This window comes from Melanotaenia boesemani, chromosome 11 (assembly GCF_017639745.1).
Source record: "Melanotaenia boesemani isolate fMelBoe1 chromosome 11, fMelBoe1.pri, whole genome shotgun sequence".
NCBI classification, from domain to species: domain Eukaryota; kingdom Metazoa; phylum Chordata; class Actinopteri; order Atheriniformes; family Melanotaeniidae; genus Melanotaenia; species Melanotaenia boesemani.
In genome coordinates, this window is record NC_055692.1 from 23,533,050 (window position 1) to 23,554,009 (window position 20,960).

Consider the following 20,960-nt stretch of genomic DNA (forward strand, 5'->3'; position numbering starts at 1 on the left):
ATGCCTCATCATATTATTATGTTTTTTTTTGTTGTTTGTTTTGGTAGTCATCATCGTTTGCCCATTGGTACTTTAACACATTTGTCCATGTTTGCAGTGAAAAATCCAGAAGTTTTATTTAGCCTTGCTGGGCTCTCCAGTTTGGGATCCGCTGTTTTAATCCAAGGTGGCGTATTATTTTTTTTATATTGATCTGGTCAAAAATGAAAACTATATACAATGTATTAGTCATAAGGATTGAAATGGTGTTTGTATTGCTATACTTAAAACTTTTCCAGTAAACATTTTACAGAAGTACAACTGTTCATTAAAAACGTTTCGCTTACAGTGGACTGTAATTCTTCTAGACCAAATACTTTTTCCACCACTGTTGTTATTTCCCCAACCATATTTTTGAGTAACACATAAATCCAAAAACTCATAAAAGTTCCAATTTCCTCAAATTTGAAGAATCCACATGGAAGTTTTTGGAGCAGCATAAAATGCAAAATATTAAAGTTTTATTACACAGCAACATGGTATATAGTAGTGTGTCACAGACACCATTAATATTGAGTGCATTAACATTTACACAGTACTCAACTGTTGTAGTTGATCCAGGCAAGGCTGGTTATTATTACTTCAGTACCTAAGTACATACAAAGATTCACCATTGACATGCAGTGAACAAGAAAACGAAACCTCTTTGCAGAACTTGATTTACATTGATTTAATAGTTTTTTTTTTATTATTATTATTATTACATGTGTGAAGGACAGGCTGTGCAGCAGAACAAGTATTTTGAGTGCTTTCTTGTCCAACATTGTCATCTACTGCTGTTCCTCTGAACATTTCCTGCACAACAGCGCTCAAAATACATTTTACAGCTGACAAAACACAAATATTTAGGAGAACCTTGACTCTGTGTCAGTCTATGTGCAATCTTCATGTTTGCAGACTGGGTGAGAAAAGAGGACATATTTTAAAAGATTGTACACTTTCCCAAGAAAGGAAAACACAAGTTCTACCATTGCAGCAGAGAAATACAAAGTTTAAACTTTGGGTTGAAACAGATTGCATCTCCCTTCCTAAAAGTGCCATGGTGGGAACCGATTAGTGTTCCATGATTTAACAAAGTACAAAGAATAAAATGGCAAATGGAAATAAATTCAAAAGATATGTCATTCATCAGACATCATTCATGATCTCCTATGAAGCGACTATTAGAATCCCTGACTGGAACTGCTAATTGTAAGTACTGTAGACATACAATTCAGTATATCTCCACTTCAGCTATTCTCACAGTTTGTGCACAGTTGGAATTCACAGAGACGTTTGCAACAGAGATGCAGTATGGTGGCAAGTGTGCACTGCAGATAGCAAACATATTTAGTGTCAAATGCAAGTGCAATTAAATTATGTAAATGCAGCAGTTCTGTCAGGAGGGCACAAAAGGCAAAATATTTTTTCATATATATATATATATATATATATATATATACATACATATACATATATATACATATATATATATACATATGTATTAGTACATTACTTGGAACAAACGGAGATTCCATTTTCATTTGAGGACACTGACCACAATCATGATATACATGAAACAAACATTTTAGATGGAAACAAAATTTAAATTTCATGTCAAAATTCTTATCCTTGAAATGTCTACAAATGTTATCCAGCATCTGCTTCATAACAATCTGTCAAACAAAATGACCACACGACCCAAAACTAGCGAATTATGTGCTTTAAACATTTTTTTTTTTATTTAGCAAAATCCAAATAACCAGACCATTTCACTCCCCAACGGTGTTTTTTCAGTCTTTCTATGATTCAAGCTTCAACGAGATTAGGTCCTTTCTGCAAACTGTCACAGTGGAGGAATGAGGTGTCGCCAGATTACAGTTTCACAGTTAAGCTTATATGAAGAGGAGTTTCTACTAAAGCTTCTGCTAACCTGCTGTATGAACTCCCTCACAAAGAGAAGCTGAGGTAGGCAGAAAACAATCATTTGCTTGACCACCACACTGTCTTGGTGTGCATGTATACTATAAGTATTAAGAGCATCTAAATGTTTAGAAACTAAAGTAAAACAAGTGGAGTAGAAATTATGACCTAGGACTATCAGATCTAATTTGAACGAGTTAAGAATGAGATCCATGCAGGTCTGCAGTCCAGCTGCAGCGCTGGTGACAGCATGCAGTGCGCCTGTTGCAGTTTGCATAATTAAGTGGTGTTGATTCCCACTACCTTGTCTTCGGAGTGGGTGTTCAAGGCTTGTCCTGTGGGGCCTTTAAGTGAAAGGGTGCAGAGACAAAGGGATCTACAGCATTCATGTCTGAGGACCATGAGTGAAGAGGTCCAACAGGGACTGATGCCCCACCAGCTTGCCTACTTACATTGGACGCTACGCTATGAGCTGCTTCAGGCTGCTGGGGCACTGGTCCCTCAAAGTGTCGGGAATATTTGGCCAAAGCTTGAGGGCGGAATGGTTGCTGGGCAACTTGTCCCAGGACTGCTTGATCAGAGGTTAGAGCCTGAGCTCCTGCTGCTTGAGTGTACGAAGTCTTTGGATGAGCTGCAGTGGACTCCTTCTTTTTTCCAAAGGGAGCCTGTGAGAACACGTCGAACTGTGGCTGAGCTACGAGGGGGGCACGGGGAAATGGAGCATTAGCAAACACATCAGCTGAGTCCTCCTGCGCAATCGGAAAGGGGGCTTTAGAGAAAACATCTGGAGTGACGTCTTCTCCCTTAGCTGACTCGGGTGGATATGAAGAATTATTCTGAGCAAAGGTGCTTGGTGTAGGCTGATGGAAGGTGGCAGGCGGTTGTATAGGTACTGTGTTGGGGTGGAGGGCTAACTGAGATCCATGGTCTTCTTCATCCTCAGAGTCCAACAGCAGAGGTCTAGAGCCGCTGCAGTCATGGGCTGCTACATTGCTCTCATCTGCTCCCACCTCCTGCTGCTCATCCTTATGGACTCCTTTGTTCTCATCTTCATCACTGGAGTGCTCATAGCCCTCATTGTTCAGAGACTTTTCCTCAACTGCTTCAGTCTCTTGTCCCTCCTCAAGCACAGAGTAGCCATTACTCTCCCCTTGCAGATCTGTACAAGAGAGCAGAGACAAACGTATAAACAAATCCCCTTAACAGTACAAATTTGACAGTCAAAAAAGTCTCAGTCATCTGTGGGTTCATTTGCCTACTAGACCATCATTTTTCAGTCTCACATGAGACATATCCATGACCAATAGATCCATCTCTAATGTCTTTAAACCGTAGATCTATGAGAACAACCCAACAATGAGAAACCAGAACAAGACTGCAACAATACAAACATTAACTTGAAAAGAAGAAGAAAAAAAAAAACAATTACAAAGGACAGACAGGACTATTATTTCTACAACCACAACATCAAACAGCCTTGTTTCCACAACTTAGCTGAAGCTGAAGTGTTCTCAACTCTTCAAAAGTAGTGCCTGGTGTTGGGGGAAGCGGTGATAGGAGTTAACATTTGGTTAGAATTGATTTAAAGGTAAGGGAGTTTAGTGAAAGTCAGTGGTTCTGTGGAAACAAGGGGAAAGCTCTTCACTCCATTAAGTGAAAATAAAAGGGACAGGTTTTGCACGGATAAGCAGACAGATCAGTCTTACCTCAGCGGCGTTGACAGCAGCTGTTAGCTGGCAGCTCTTGCAGGGATGTTAGTTGAAGCCAAATAAAAGTAAAACACCATTTTTTGACGGTGTTTTTGTTTTATTTTACTTCTCAGGTAAGTACCCAAAATCATGTTTATTTCATTTTGCCAACAGCTTATTTTTTTGTAAAACACACCTCCATGTGATTACAGCCAGTTAATTAAATAAAAAAAACTAGCTACAGATGATGCTGTTCAAAGACGATTACCAAAATACAACACAGTATGACCACTCATGTAATTGCAATAATTGGAATAACAGCAATTCATTTCTCAGTAGATTAAAAGATTTTGGCCTTGAATCACATCAGGTAGCAATAGTTTTAAAACTGATGCCTACTGATGTGCAGGAAGCATACAGTAAAAAGAGCATGACAAGGATAAGGACTAACTTTAAAAAAAAAAATCTTTAAATGTTTAGATTTCAGGGGGAAAAAAGGTGCTAAATGTCTAATAAAACTTGCAGGATGTAAAAAAATGTGAGCTAAAAATAATTTAAAAAGTGAAGTCTGAGAAGGAAATACCAGAGTGGCTTAGTGTTTGCATTTTAATTTCTTAAGGACAATATGTGGTCAGCTAACGAAGTCAGTCAAAATTAAATATGAGCCAAAGACAATTCATTTACATTCACAGCTGTTTGTTTTAAACTCTTAATTTATAAAATAAATAAATGCTAATGCTCTGACATAAACATCTGCTGCCAAATCCAACATCTGGACATTACTGAAGTAATTATTTCACCTGCCTCTACTGCAAAGGCTACAACCCTTCAGCATACAGCAGTGCAGTGTCTGATAAGAACATGAGACTGCATAGATGAATGCAAATTAATTCACTGAACATTATTGCAGATGGAGAGGAAAATAGGTACAATTTACCCATGCCAATTCTTACTGTACTGCTTATTTTACATACAGGTGGATGGGGAAAAATTATTTCTGTACCAACAACTAAAGCATCAACTGTTTACTGCAGCAGTCATGGCAAGAAGGAAATGTTCAGTCCTATATATATATGCAAAAAGTAGACTTGTGACTATGAGCAGCACCCTCCCTGGTAAAATTAAAGCCAAAATGCGAAGAAATACTTGGTGGGATTTTGACATTTAACATGAAGCACAAAGTTACCTGCAGTGATGTTGATCAAACGTAAATCAATTTTTACACAATGGTCATTCAAACCTTATTTACTCATCATCTCATTAAATGATAGAGGACAATAAGATGTGAAAGGTATTTCAGAGTTATCAAGAAATAAATTCTTTCATGAGCTCTCACTGTCAAAGTTATTTACATTTAACCACATGGTGTAAGAACTGCAACAGAGTGCTACAAATACAGTCCTGCCAGAAAGCTCACAATCACTTTTGATTTATGTAATGAAAGAAAACAAAAGGTCTGGCTGAATCACTGACATGAACAGAGAGAAAAAGATAGTGAGACTGTGGACAGAGGAAATCGACATTTACACTTTTAAATACAGCTTTATACACCATCAACTATAGGTCCTTATAAATTTTGTACATATTCCATTACGGTACTCCATTTATACATTCACTGTAAATAGTAGTTATCTTTAGTCATATCATGACAAATTAAATACCTTTAAATATTACACATAAAAAAATCTACATTTACTAGTGCTGACAAGATCAAAACTGAGAAAAAAATTTAGGTTGATTTTATGTACATCAGAGGCGTTTTATTATTTTTTGTTGTTTTTTTTTTTATCACCCCACCCCCCCTCTAGCTAAAATTAATCTAACATTCGCTGGCTGATATCAAGTTATATAATAGGAAGGGATTGGCTAGATAAGAAAAGACACATCAAGATTAACATTTCCAACTTGAAATAAGTCAGTAGCATCTACACTGTACCGTCTCAGGGTAATGGTGGTGTGCTATGAAAAATCTGCTCATTTTTACTGACCCTGAGAGCCGAACAACACATAGCAAACAGTGTGGTTACAAGATGTCCCTTAGCTTTGGCATTGCTCGAGATGAAATAATTAACTTTCCCTGTGCTCATCTTGACAGCAGGTAAAGCATATGGAATTTCATGAGTGCTTAAAAGATGTAATTAACTCTTAATTTTGTGAAGGGAAGTGGATAATGCTAGCCAGCTGGGTTCCAGGATGTGATCATGACTGACTGAGTTACAGGTGCAGTTTTAAAGATGAAAACCTGCTTCAGAAAGAAGTATGAAGAAGTCATAAAGCTAATAAGCATACTCTGTTGCTGATCTATATGGAAAAGCTTTCACAGACTTGAACACATTTAACTTCCAGACTATATGTGCATCATGATTATATACATTTTTAAAAGACAGCTCTCCTTCTACAACAGTAAACCATCTCAAATGAGGAAATCTGCCATGCTTGCCCAAAGCTAACATTTTGTCTTCATTGGTCCACAAACAGGTTCCATCAATGCAGCAGGACAGCTGAGTGTTTCATTCAGGTTGCATCTTTGTTTGGTCAGTAGTTTAGTTTAAAGCTTTGTGCATCAAATAACCCAGGAGGTCTACATTATTTTCAGTCCAGTTTATCAGACCCCTTGACACAAGTGACCATGCCTGAGGGTGGCATGTTTTATCATAGCTTCGACCCTGAACAAGTACACAAAGTGAACACGATGTAGCTGTGATCAAGCAGCGCACATGATGAGGGACGATCACCATGGGCATGTACGTAATGTGAGATATTAATGCAAGTATGAGGAAAGCATAAGGAGAACCATGGTGTAGCCAGGACAGAAGCAGACGATATGCTCAGGCATAAATTAAAAGACTTTTTAACAGCATGGAAATATCAACAGCCAGCAGAGATGCATGAAACCAGCTTATCAGGCTACTAGAGATGGAGTTGAGGCCAAGGAGGCACATAAAGTGAACAGTTCCACTGAACCAATCCATGCTGGCTTATCTGTTGTCATAAGGTGCTACATTAAGTGCCTCTGCTTAAACATCTCTATCCTTTCACCCTCCCCCCACCCTATATTAGGATTGCACACTGCCCCTTCGACCTCTCCCACCCCCTCTAGAGGTCGATGAGCTGATCCACCAGCAGAAGGGAGCGGGCCAAGTTGGGGATGCTGGACTCTGAACTGCCACTGTTGCTGCGCGAGTGACCACCTGAAACGTGGCAGAAAGAAAGAGAGAAAGAGATAGAGATGGACATGGAGGACCCAAGGGAGATGGTGAAAGACAAGCAAAAGAATAAGTCATATTAACAGGGATTGTATGGAGAAATTAAGAGTGAAGAGATCATGAGGATGAGGGAAATGATGGCAGAGCAGAAAGATGTATGAACAGGGGCAGAAAGACAAAGAGGCAGAGAGTGAGCTGGGATAGTTTTTGTACAGCTGCATCATTATAGGGAGAGCAAGGGAATGCCATTCTACAAGACTGCTCACATCAGCAATCACAGAAACACGATATGGTGACTAAACTAGGAGCTAAGTCAATCATCTCTGTGGCTCAGAGTCTGGGCTTCAGCAGGGGGGAATGCTCATCCCGGAATTCTCTCAGCCTTACCTTGATTTGAGTTTTTGGAGATGAGTACAGGAATAGGATCAAACTCGTCATCATTGCCCTTCTCCCCACAGGACATGAGGAAAGCAGAGTCTGTGGTGAAGGAAGAGGAAGTGAAGTAACGATGGAAGGTGGAAGAAGTTAACTCAGCCAAAGAAAAGAGCAAAAAAGAAAGGAGGATGCGAGCAGATTAAGAACAGGTGGAGCCAGGGCAGCCACAGAATTTAAAAGCCATTAATGTTACATGGCTTTTGGCTATTGTACAGATGGGTCAAGGGTCTGTTGGTCATTTACAGTCTCATTCAATTTCCTTATCACATGTGTAAATAACCGTTTTCCCTCTTCAAACAGGCCCTCCTGTTTTGAGATTGGTCTTTGGTCTGTAATTGTGTGGCCAAAACACTCAGCACACATAAAGGAGAGGTCTTACCAGAAGAAGCTTGAACAGGTGGCAGCTCCTCCAGACAGGATCCAGAGCCACAGCCAGGGAGAGCAGAGGCGTAGGAAGAAGAGGAGGAGAGAGCAGAAACAGACTGGTTTCCATGAGAAGTGTGACAAAGCAGATCGCAACCCAGCAGAGAGTCCTCCCCAGTGAGAGAGTCTGAGACAGAATGAAGCATAGTCAGAGGGACAAGTGGTCACAGTAAAAATAAAACTTAGTGCAAGAGGCACAAGAAGAGGCGCTATGGTTAGTAGGACAACGGCTCATAGTATTACATGTACAAGCTCATCTACAAGGAGCTACAGGCTTACATGACGGCAATCAGTACTGAAGAATGCAGAATATGAGAAGCTTTGGGGCAAGACCTGAGACTTTGAAATAAAGTCTCAAGTCTTCACAGATAACTTTACATCTTAAGAAACCTTGAAACATTATCTACTGTTCCAGTCAGAGCTAAATGCTAAAAGACCTTCAACTACAATCTTATCTTTAACTGGAGCAGTATAATCAATCAAAGAGACCATAACTTGGCCTATAATCAGTCAAGTCCTATAAGGAGGTGTGATAAAATTTCCTATTCTATGGACCACGATGCTGACCTGGAATGATGGCATGGATGAGCTCTGGCTGGCCTGAATGTTGCTGGGCCTGCAGAGCTTCCAGTCCAGGAATCAGTGAATCCACACACACTTCTGCTTTTGCTATATAGAAACAGAGAGCGGAAAAGCACAACGATTGTTTAGTAGCATGAAAAAATGTCCCTTTGGTGGGACTAAAAGTGATGAGGGCCATCTTTGCTCCACAATCACACAATGTGTCTGACTTCCTGACCAGGTGAGAGGGGAAATGAAAAAAAAAAAAAAAAGTCAGGAATAGATTATTATTAGGGCTCTCTGCAGAACCAGAGGTTAGCAGTGGTTAAGGGGTCAGGAAAAAGCAAATGGATTTTAGTAGACATTAGTCGTTCAATGAGGGAACCATAGAAAGAAAAAAGAAACTAGCAATGCAATATAAACAGATGGCAACAGATGGAGCGAAAAGACCAAGGAGGAACTGTTCTTCCAATCAAATTCCAAAAGGAACACAAAAGCTAAAGCAATATGAAATCATAATTATGATATGTAATAACAAAATCAACAAGCACAAATACAGATAACACCTGTGTTAATGTACAATTTTAATTAATGACAAAGATAAAGCCCTCATACTACCAACCACTGTTGGCTTTGACAACATGACAGATACAGTGTTATGTGTAGAAATGTTAGCAAACATGAAAAGCTGTTTCTTTAAAAAATAAAGAGCCTCCCTCGTGTATTTTAGAAAATATATCACAACAAAGTTTTTCTATTAGAGCTGCTCCTGCTCCATTTATTACAATACTTTCAGTACTGTCTGCAGTACATAGCAGGGTATTTGTGTCAGATGAGCAAATACTCCTGTAGAATTTACTGAATATTACTAATTACTTTGACAGTTAATCAATACCTACATCTTTTTCAATGTAATACTAGAACACTGTACTATTACATAAAAAAATCAGTTCTATTAGAAATATTCATAATCCAGCACAAATCTAGTCTTATACATAAACATGTTTATATGGATAGATCTTTTGTAGCATGAAAGGAAAAATAAAGTAATTGTTGCACAATTTGTTAGTTAATTCATTTCTGTCCAACACATTCACACACTCTAAGAACAATCAGTCGCATGACATCTCATGCATTAAAACCACAACACTGGCCTTTACCAGCAGAAAACCATTAATCAAGCTTGGTAAGTAAAAACACTGACCATTTAGTTTCACAAATCACTTCATGGCAACCAGTGCAACTCTTCACAGCAGTCTCTGTAAACAACCTTTGTTAATTTGTCTTTACTGTAATTCATCATAAAACCGTCATCATTTTATTAAATGCAGTACCACTGTTATCACCAAGAAAAAAATATTGACTTTGAAATACACTCCATGCACAAATTAAGCAACTACTGACTGCTGCTCATACTTACAAGAAAAATGCTTTGGGGTAAAATGGGAGGTGGAGGGGATCTTATACAAGGAATGTGCTGGCTCAAAACATGGCAAAGCAGATGTGACCTCTTGCCCTCTTCACTACAGGAAAGAGGCCAGAACTGATGAACACTTTTCACAAGCTTTAGATAAAAAAAACAAAAAGAAAAAAGAAAGCTATTTCTCCCAGTTAATATCAAACTTTATGGAAGATTAATATGTGTTAGAGTATAATATGTTTAAGTTAATTACAATAAGGCATCCCTTGTGCTGATAAGTGGGGATTTCCTGCTCCAATAGCAAAGGTCAAGACTTTAGTTCCTTTTGTGCATCCCATTTAAGTGAGTGACACAGGGTGAGTCCAACAGAGCTTAGGCAGGATAGGGAAGATTAGCACCTTTTACAAAAATAACCTCAAGATTTTTATCCTTTCAGAATAGACCATAAATTTTAGCTATACAAAGTAGGTTCCACTACTAAAAGCATACACTTAAGCAAAGGCTGTCATCTGAGAAGAACACTAAAAGCTAGGTCATCATTTTAACAAGACAGCATGCCTAACTCTTTCATTCTTAGTGGCACTGGTAATCAGGCTCTCCCAGCGGTAAAGCAATCCAATTAACAAAGGAGAATTTGTCCTTTGCGTTACCAGGCAACAGCAAAAGCACTGATCTGTAAATGAGATGCCATCTTTCTGAAGTTAAGGTGTTTATTCATAGATGCTGACAAGAAGCCACTGTGAGGCTGCTCGCTATGTCAACAAGACTGGCTGCGTACAAACTCAAACCACACAACTGGTACTCATTAAAGGACATCCAGATAGTCTGAGATCCAGGAAAATACCTCAGCAAATACTGAACAGACTCATAGGTTTTAAGGACATGTTTAGTGTACACTTGTAAGTCCAAGGCCTAGAACAGTCGAATGCTTAGCTTATTCTGAATTATAATGTCACAAGAAAATTACCTGGTGCATTAGAAAGCGAGAGGGCATTAAAAGTGTCCGGGACGGTCAACAATGTTGAACCTGTGCTCAAGATGTCTGCAGTTCTTTCTGTTTAACATTGTACAGTAAATAGAAATAGAAGAAAACAAATGAAGGAATGTGAGAGCATGAGCTAAATAAAAAGAAAGTGGGTAGTACTTGAGAATGAAGAACATAGTAAAAACTAATAATTCATGAAGACAGCAACACACAAAGAGCATACAATCAAGGAAAATGGCTAAACGTCACTTCTCCAATTATGGAATCGTTACACCGAGATACTGAGAGATACATCTACATAAAGACCAGCTGTATCGTGTCATTCAAGACCCTGAAGAATTATAATATGCAAAGCAATTAAACAGCCTACTGAGGAGAATGAAACAAAGCCTTACCTGGAAAAGCACTGAGCTCTGGAATCAGACTTTCACTGGATCCTGTGACTTTTTCTCCTACTGCATCAGCTGTGCACAAAATATTGATTGTATTAGATCACACACCTACACCTGTGATCTACTACTACAATCTACTAATTCTGTTTGTGTAAATATGTAGTGGACAACTTACTCTCAGCTAGCTTTGCAAAGTCTTTGTTGAGTAGCTCTTCTGCCGTCAGTTTAGAGAAGTTATCATCTCCAAAGGGATTCCAGCTGGGCTGAGTGTTGGATGCAGTAAATCCAGATGAGGTGTCAGCACCACCTGGATGATACACACTCTGCTGGGATGAGCAGGGGGAGCCAGAAGGAGTGGTGCTTGCTGATCTGCGGTAGAAACAGAGGAAGAAACTAAGAAGAAAGGAATGGATAAAGGTCTTCCTGTACTAGCCTACCAATGTATGCAAATGAGAGCGAGTAAGTAGTTATTTAAAGACTGAACTGATTGATTATTCTTAAGTTGGTCCTTTGGGATATCAAAGAGCCATTTGTCCTCTTTCTTCATTCTATCATATGAATGGACTATCTATTGGCCTTCCGGCTTTACTCTGTGCTATGAAAGGACAGCTGATTCGCAGATCACTGAAAGGAGTTAATTCTCCTCACTTGGACTTGTTGAGGCTGGCCTCAGCTGCGGCTGCCTGTAGTAGCTGGGTGGACTTGCTGACTGGAACCCCGAACACAGCACTGTGGGTGACGTCGCTCAGGATTCGTCTGTGGCCACTCTTTGGAGCCATCTTTGGTGACGAGGGGGGTGTCAAGGAGCCAGCTTTGTGAATCACTCTGCCTGCAGTCTGTAATGAGAAAACAAATGAGGAGAGATTGAAGAAATGCAGGGCTAATGAAAGAATGTGTGCCATACACAAACATCATCCCCAATAACAGAAAATGAAATATATAAGACCACGTGAAATCAAATGGAAAAGAGTAAATTCAAAAGACTACTTGGTGAAAATATTTAAATCACTTATGGAAAAAGAGAGTGAGTTATTTACTGAAAACACATGCAGCAGAAAGAGAGAAATACAGGCAATGACATTCTTGAAATAAAGAAGAGATAATATCTATCATTTCTAGGTTTTAACATAAATATCCATGGACCATTTCTGTTTTTCCACTGCCCTATAAGAAAAAAAAGGAGTAAAAATCTGGGTGTGATTCGTTAGATGCAAGGTAATAATCATCCCCAACCCAAAGAGCCGCAGACAGCAACGGGAGTACGAAGTTACCACAACCTCTGTGTCAGCTGTCGGACCAATGACTGTGGACTCAGGGATGGGTGTGAGATGGGATGATGCTGTTTCATGGAGTGCATGCTGCTGATGTTGCAGGGTAGCAACTGGATGAACTGGTTTAGCTTGGGACTGCAGCAGAGTAGAGTCTTGAGAAGGTGTTTGTTGGTGGAGGTTCTGTTGTTGATGCTACATTAAAAGTACCACACAGCCAATTATGAGCAAGGCTCAGTGTCAAATTGTGACCCAAGAAAAATTGAATTGCTCGTGAACAGGTGCATGTAACATGTGGAAGCTGCACACGAACCTCAAAAACCTAAAAAAGGTTTTCAACTTGAAAATCATACCATTTAATTGAATCTAAATGTATGTTTAACAAATTTACAAATCAGACTCAGACCAGCCCAGCTTAGGATAAGTTACAAGATAAATAACAAAATAAATTCATTAGTTAAACTTTTGACTGGTACAGTATGATAACTGTTCTATGCGGTACTGTATTCTCCATGACTTAGGTTAACAGTAGCTAAACTGGACAGTGTTATGATGCAAATTTCTATTAAAAAAGGCATTGATGCTGGCTTAAAAATTATACTGTTGTGTCTAAAAAAGATGTCCCCGCATGTTCAGAAAACTATATATATATATATATATATATATATATATATATATATATATATATATATATATATATATATATATGTATGTATTTAAAAAAAAACATATGAGATTTAATAGCAAACAATGCAGCTTATTTTGATTCTAGTTTTGATGCAGGATTCCTACCTGTTGGCCACTCTGTGGGCTTAAGAAGGGTGACACTTGCTGCTGCTTAAAGAGCTGCTGATGCTGAGGTGTATGCTGTGGTTGGATGTTGACCGACTGTGCTGGCTGTGGAGTGGCAGAAGGAACTTGCTGAGCAGGTTGGACAGCAGCTGTAGGTGGGACCCCGATACCAACACCTGGAGGAGAGAAAACACACAATGCTATACTCTACAGAGGTTTTAAAATCATTCTGATGTTGTGAACACAAAGTGTGTCACATAGTATCATGTTGTAGCTCTTTCAAATCTAATTTCCAGAGGAAAAAAGGTATCATATTAAACAGAAGTATGAAGAGATGCTGCTGTGTTTGTAACATTATGCCACAATCTCTTCAGGCATTACAAAACAATAAGAGATGGGTAGGTGTGTCTGAGGCTGGATAGTAAAACTCTTAAAGAATCCATTAAGTCTAATATAGGAGGTGCTTTTGACTACAGTATTGTGGGCATAAATGCCAGTTTTACTAGTTGTACCTAAGGCCAGTGGTGCTCCAGTGGCCACACTGGGCCTCTTGCGTGGGGTAAGAGCTGGTTGGATGGGAAGAATGCCTGATATAGGCTGTGGCTGCGGCTGGCCAGCTTTAGGCCGCTGTCGAGGTGCAATTGAGGTTTCGGTAGTAGGTACTGGGTCTGTGAGTCTAATAGGAGAAAAAGAAAGAACAGCAAAGTAGAAGCACAGTTTCTTCTAAGAACAACTCTCAGCTGGTGTAGATCCTACGTACCTGGCTTTGATTTGACTCTTTTTGGCTACTGCTTCACTGGCTCTGATAGGCTCAGGAAGTTTTGTAGGAATGGGTGAATTCTACAACAGCAGAAACATTTTTAATCCAAAGATGAACAATTTTTTTGTTTTAATTTCTTTTAACTAACAAGAAACAAGTCTCACAGTGACACTCCATTATCAATATGCATCTTCCATGAACACATCATTCATGAACACATCACAAAAGCAAGACTGATCTCTAGTTTCAAAATGTCCTGGATTACTGTTTCTCTGAAAAGAAAACAGACAACTGAAACCACCAAAGGCTAAATGGACTAGCTCCTTTTTACCTTTCTTTTCTTTAAAGATAGAATAACTCAGACAACATGTAAACCCATGACTTACATGTACATTTGGGACTGGACACTCTTTTCGAGCCAGTTTAAAGGCAAAATAGGATACTTGGTAGATGTCTGGTCTCTTATCTGGGTCAGGTTCCAGCATGTATCCTGAGACATGAACAAAGAGGTGATATTCATTTTAAGTCAGACACATGGAAATCCACAGGCAAACTTCAATTCAAATATACAGAGTGGTTTTGTTTTAAGTAGGACAGTGACAAACAAGGTTACTCACTAAGCAGACAGTGCATTTCCTGGGAGTAGCGGGAATTATCTGGGATGGTAAAACTGCCATCACATATAGCCACTTGGCTCTCACCGAAAGGAAGTGTGAAGAAGCACAGCTTATAGAGTAGACAACCTAAGGCCTTTACAAACATAAAAACATGGTAATTCTTACTTCTGAGTCACCAGGACTGTAAATTAATCCAATCCTGCAGTCAAAACACTGTTAAATAACATGCAACATTTCTGAAAACTTAAATCTCACCCAAATATCTGCCTTTGTTGTGATGATTTTTCCACCATACAGGTTGACCATCTCTGGAGCTCGGTACGACAGGGTGGTGTATCTGAAGTTAAGAACACATACATGAGCTTCTGAACTTTACAAAGAAGAGAAGGTATTAAGAGCTCATTTTTAAACCCACTTTTTGATCTCCTCCTCCACAACTGCAACCCCTTCTGTCTGAGGGTTTTGGAAGTGGTTTGTGGCACTTCCAAAGTCACAGAGCACGTAGTGTCCTCGATCGTGCAGAAGAATATTTTCCACCTAAATGAGATAAACAAAAGAAGGCTAATAAGTAATAGTGTCACACTAAATAACAAATAAATAGTCATTTGCACTGAGTAATAGATAAAGAAAAGAAGCCAAAGTCACCTTAAGATCTCGATGGATGATGGGAGTCTTGCACTGATGGAGGCGACTGACAGCTTCACATGTGTCACAAAAGATCTGTAAGACCTCAGCTTCAGTGAAGCCGGTTTGTAACCGTTGATTCATTAAGTTTACAACCTGGCCACCTGTGTAAAACAATTGAGGAAATAAAAGTCAGTGAGAACCAACAAACACAACATCCCCACCTGATCACCACTGAAACAAAGTTCTCAAGAAAAACATTAAAACCACCTATTCTTTTTAAGTACCGGTATTTGTTTGAATCTCTGAGGTACAAATTTGTGGCAATAACACACAACACAAAAGCAAATTTTCCTCTTTTTTTTGTTTTACATCCATGTGCCAATCCACACAACACTTTTGTAAACAGATGAAAAAATGTTTTATTATCTAGAACTTTCACACTGGTGCTGCAGATGTATTAAACTGCTTCAAATTGATTTTCTACTCTTCATTTAAAACACCACTTTGTAAATTCAGTTTTACAGATGCTTTAACAACTACACATCACCATTTGAAATTTAGTAAGGAAAACCAGACCGCAATGTACCAATGCAAACTGAAGTTCTATTGATCACGATAACACATACATTTACCTTAAAACAGCAATCAGGATAATGTGAGAAGCTGAGAGTAATGGAGCTCTAAACTTAGAGGCGGAATTACCTCGACAGAAGTCCATTAAGATTAAGACTTCCCACACATCTCCATTTCCAACTGCAGTTATGCTAGAGTCCAGGAAACCAACTATGTTTTTGTTGCCCACTAGGTCTCTCTGTGTAAATAAGGAAAAAGAAAGCAACAAAGAAAGTAATGAAAAAATATTCACAACTTAGAGTTTGCAAATTATAAACTATATTTACAGAAGTAACTGTTCAGTGTGTTTTTGTCTGTTTAAAGTCTTGAAATAATAGCAACAATCACCCACTATTAGTCATGCAGGGTGTGGCTCCAGGAACTAGACATTTACACAGAGGTGAGGCCCACGGTTAAGAAATGTACAGGGTTCAACATTTGAACCACATTTTGTGTATTAAAAGGGCATTAATTACAATCTAGATCGTGAGCTTTCCTGTTTTATTACTGTGGTAGCCCTATCTGACAACTGACATCTTGTAGTTACATCTAGTTCCTGGTTATCAGTTATGCTCTGATGTAGAAGTATTTTCAGATAACACCAAAAAACAAACCAAGTCATTTGTCAGTTATTTTCCCTCTACCAAGTCAGCTACAAATGCCATAAATCTGCCTCACAAAATAAGAAATGATCCACTTTTAAAAGGCCATTTCCAAAGCAGTTTGTTGTGCTCAGCGGTTATCAGATCTAACTCACCATAATCTGTATCTCAAGTTCGCAGATGTGCAGATCGTGTTCATTGTTGACGTACATTCTTTTCAGTGCACAACGTTGGCCTTGATGAGTCCTCACCAGAAAAACTATAGCAAAACCCCCTGCAAATATAAAGAGATCAAAATTATAGAAACAATTAAATCATTCTTACACAAAATTATCTTAAAACTTGTTTTAATTCATTTTTTAAATCTACTCAGATATATGAATTCAGTAATTAGCTTATTTTATTTAAGTTCATATATTTATGTTATATTATTGTCTGTAAATAAGTAAGGCTTTAAGTGAATTCTGTATGTAACCATTGGACATTTGACTTGCAGGCACACTTTTAAGAAGTGCTTGAAACAGCACTGCATGAGTCAGCTGTTGCAAGAAGGAGGGGAAATAACTACCACAGGAAAGTGACAATTAATCATCCCACCTTAGTTTACAGTGATGCTGACAGAAAAGAAACACTAAAGATGACTGGACACTTCCACAGTAACCAAAACAACCACAGACATAAAAAAAACAACATTTTTCCACAGAACAGGGAAATATAAATAAACTGTGGACTGTATAATAGTCTTCTGCCTGTGAAGTGTCCCAGAGTTCAGTTTAGCTCTTCAAATTTGATGAGAAGTAGAGGGCATGAATCAGCTTTTGTGGTATACACTTTACATTTTGTCGTTACAGCAGCTCTTCAGTTAGCTGTTTTTCTTACGCCGTTTGTGTTAATGCCATGCACCACACTGACTCATCCAGCTGACATCACTAAGCCAAGGACACTTCCATGTAATCAGCCTTGGTTGATGGTGGATGAGAACTACATAGGGCTACATTATTACTGTGATTGATAATACTCTGCAATTTTACTGTTGTCATTAAAAAATATGCCAAAGCTGCAGTCATAAAAAAAGAGAAGAAAGAAATGGTTGAGCTCTGAGCTGAGTAAATATTGATGTCATACTAGTGAGGAAATTAAAACTCAATGAGGAAGCTAAAGCTGACTTAATCAGAATACAGAGCAGAGGGTAACCGCGTGTGTGAGTCATCAGAGTAAGGACAGCTGAGCCACTGTTGTCTTGCACAGCCTAATCTGACATGCATGTGAGAAATTAGAGGGATTATCAGACTTCTTAAGCAACATTTAGCAAAGGTCTACAATCGCAGTAGGCGGTGTGGCCAAATGACTTAGGTACATCTACAAATAGCCACTGCCTCCTGACGTAACTGATTGTCAGGACTGTACCAGTCCAACTTATGCATACACACTTAAGCAAATGCTTATGAAATGGACTTGGATGTAATGTTAAAAAGCAGTGAATTTTGGCAGTGACAAACCCATAGCTTTTATAACTTATCTTAGAAGTTCTCCATCACAATTGGCTCCATCGTATTTGAACTTACATAATTACAATAGTAGCTTTGGACCAATACACACCACATGTCTTTACAACTACTATTCTGTTTACAAACAAGTGCACAACACTGGAATGACAGCCACAAATAGCACCACAGATTTACTATGCTCAAAATAAAACCAACATGTTCTGTCCAGTCTTAGGATGCTTCATCTTTTTGCCCTTTGCCACAAGGACAATTATTGTTTAAGAAAGAGAGAATGGCAAACACCCACGTGGCAGCAGAAGCTGCATACTAATGTTACCAGCTGTAACTTTATATTGACATAAGAAAACAGATACTATTGATAGAAAAGGAACAAAGCAGTGTCATGGAAATTTTTATAAAATATCTGTTTACTGCAGCCAACAATGGTAGATGTCATAATTAATAGCCCAGTAAATTAACAAAATAATTATTAAAATAGATTAAGTAAGAAAGCATTCTTGTATAATACTATAATATTATTATAATGTTCAACTTGCACCTTCTGAAAAAATCTATAATCATATGAAAATATATACTTTTACTTTATGTCAACAATGCAAACTCTTGTTTATAGGATCATACTTTTTTCATTTGGATAGCACCTCTTAAGTAATCTGCATCTACAGTATGTTTACACGTACAAATTAGCTCATTTTACACAAAGTTTCAACAGACATGTCAGTACATTATATTTCTGAAGCTAAATACATCACTTATTCATAAAACTAGAGCATGGTCAAATAAATGGAGCCCATCCACAGGGTAGTACTGATAAATTAATCAGTCTTTTTTCATTTATTATTTAGTAACATGCCCTCTTGGCTAACAGAGCATGGAAGACTGTCAATGAAAAGACAAATGACCATGGGAAATGTCCTACCCTTCAGCATAGCCTGGTTAACTGTGTTCTGGATGAGACAACTTTTGAAGTTACAAAACATCTGCCAACAAACCACTTTCCAGTGTGGAAACTGTGTAGATAAATAAACATTTAATTAAGAGGCAAGTTTGTTTAAGTTTAAAAAAAAACATGGGGCCACAAATATTGTTTGCAATATTGTCTCTTAATGTGACCATGTCCTCAGGCCATTTTGGAGGCAGCAAATTCATAAAGCAATTCCTTAAATCTGCTCATCAGAACCTCTGAAATCCACAGTGGATTTGTCACGCCCTCTGTACACATCAATGCATTTGACTCAGCAAGACTCCTGTCTTTATAGTGATGTGGAAAATCAAATTATGCCATGTTCTGCCCAGCCTTCAGGTAAAGACTTGAGTAACGAGATAATCTGAACATCTGATATTACTTTAAAACACCTACTTATACATGTTCAAACAATTTTTACTTCATCCCAAGATAGTGAGTTTTTACACAGGGTACATGACAAATGAATGAGCATACAAAAAGAGCTGCGCTGGCTAGTGAAAGCTGATGATAGTCCAATAACTGACCAACGCTATTCCCCTAAAAAACAACAGATAATGTCATGTCAGTACTGTGTAGCATTTCTTCAGCTGGGCCAAAAGCAAAATAAAACCAGGCCCAACCATTAAACTAATGTTAGTCGACATTATATCCTTGTGGAGCACTTAAGGAGATGTGTGACCAGCGTGCAATGCACTGTTAGAGGAGCCAAGTAGTTTACCTTCTGCGACAATTTCCTCGACGGTCACTTGATATCGTCCAATGCTGAAGACCCGTCCGATAAAGCTGCCACCCCCGCCGGAACCGGCGACTCCTCCACCGGCACCAGAACCAGGCCCAGAGCCCGCAAACTCGCGACGAGAATCAAAAAATTTCTTCATTTCCCCCGATGTTGTTTAAAGTAGGGCTAAGTCCAAATTCTGTTAGCGCCGAAACGATTGTAGTTAGTTACAGTTTAGTCTCCCTATCACTGAGGTACTGTGTTGTTGCTTCAGCAATAATTATTACATATGTATATAAAAAACGAATACAAGCAGTAGGGTAGCTTTAAGCTCAAAGCAAGCTAAACTAGTTGGACATCAAAATATCACAAATACTAAATCCAGGCGCTTCTTGACTAACTCATAATTTGAACAGCCGGAGTCAAATGCCACCAAGAAGTCGCCGTTTTCCTCTCTAAACCGAGACAACATTGGCTGACTAAGTTAGCCAGGCAGTAAGCTTAAAAATCTCCTGTTAGCAGTTAGCTTACACAGCTAGCTAGCAAGCTAAGCAGCAAAGTGACAGCTGTCAGTCGACAGACTGGCAGTCAGGTAGGTCCTTGGTGTCCAGTGCAGCTTATTACACATCTCCACTGCTATCTTCTCCTCGAAAATGTTTTGTTTTTCTTTCAATTATCAGGCCTTCTATGTATCGTAGAGATCTCCACTGTTTGAGCGTCCAGCAGGCAGAAAGCGAGTCCACTATAGGTTAACTTAATGACAAGGCTAACGTGGCTACAGGCTAGGGAGATGCTAGTGTGAGAAGAGTCACTTTTTTCCAAGCTCCCCTCAGGATTCCGTCCGGCTGAACAGCTTCCCGTTTGATTGGTCAAGCAAACAATAATAACTCTGTTAGTTTGTGCCTTTTTCTGTACAATTACGCAGATTCATGTCCGCATGCAGTATATATATATATATACACACACACACATAAAGATTTAGAGCAGAATAAAGTTTTGTTTTTTTCTTTATCATTTAAAAGAAACAATAATAATAATTAAAGCAAATAACTATTCTAGTTCATTTCTAAGTTTGTGAAGAGAGTTTTTACATCTATTATTATTATTATTATTATTATTATTATTATTATATTAAGTGGGTCACAGGCAGCATAAAGGGTTTGGAAATAAAATCCTGGTCTGAAGATTTCAGGATTCCCAATATACATAATTTATACATTTATCATGTGATGATCATCAAAATTCCTTTCACAAGACAAAACAAACATAAGTTCAACATAAGTTTATCCAACAGTGGTTATAGTCCTTGGTGGATTCTTACTGCTATGATCATGGCCAAAGTGAGGTAATAGTTCGTGTTCAGGTATTGTTTTTTTTTTTTTCACATCTGACAACTTTAGCCCTGCAAATAATTGCCACAATCTGGAAAACTGTAACA

The 20,960-nt window shown here is 38.6% G+C and overlaps 1 protein-coding gene across 8 annotated transcripts; it reads right to left on the reverse strand.

Annotated features, from left to right (window-relative positions):
- Positions 1–478: 478 nt before the first annotated feature.
- LOC121648750 (AP2-associated protein kinase 1-like) lies at positions 479–20,340 on the reverse strand. 8 transcript variants are annotated; one of them, XM_041999066.1, is made up of 19 exons: positions 20,276–20,340; positions 16,485–16,603; positions 15,818–15,926; positions 15,134–15,276; positions 14,904–15,025; positions 14,744–14,825; positions 14,489–14,621; positions 14,258–14,361; positions 13,872–13,951; positions 13,624–13,787; positions 13,112–13,287; positions 12,329–12,514; positions 11,700–11,887; positions 11,227–11,420; positions 11,055–11,123; positions 8,261–8,362; positions 7,650–7,820; positions 7,223–7,312; positions 479–3,100 (listed from the first exon to the last, which is right to left on the reverse strand). In XM_041999066.1, exons 2-19 carry the CDS (start codon positions 16,539–16,541, stop codon positions 2,265–2,267), a joined length of 3,006 nt encoding a protein of 1,001 aa, XP_041855000.1. In that variant the 5' UTR covers positions 16,542–16,603; positions 20,276–20,340; the 3' UTR covers positions 479–2,264. The 8 variants fall into 8 exon arrangements, with proteins under 8 accessions (XP_041855000.1, XP_041854995.1, XP_041854999.1 ...); XM_041999061.1 differs by having other exon boundaries at positions 19,523–20,335; XM_041999065.1 differs by having other exon boundaries at positions 20,054–20,334.
- Between the last annotated feature and the right edge of the window lie 620 nt (positions 20,341–20,960).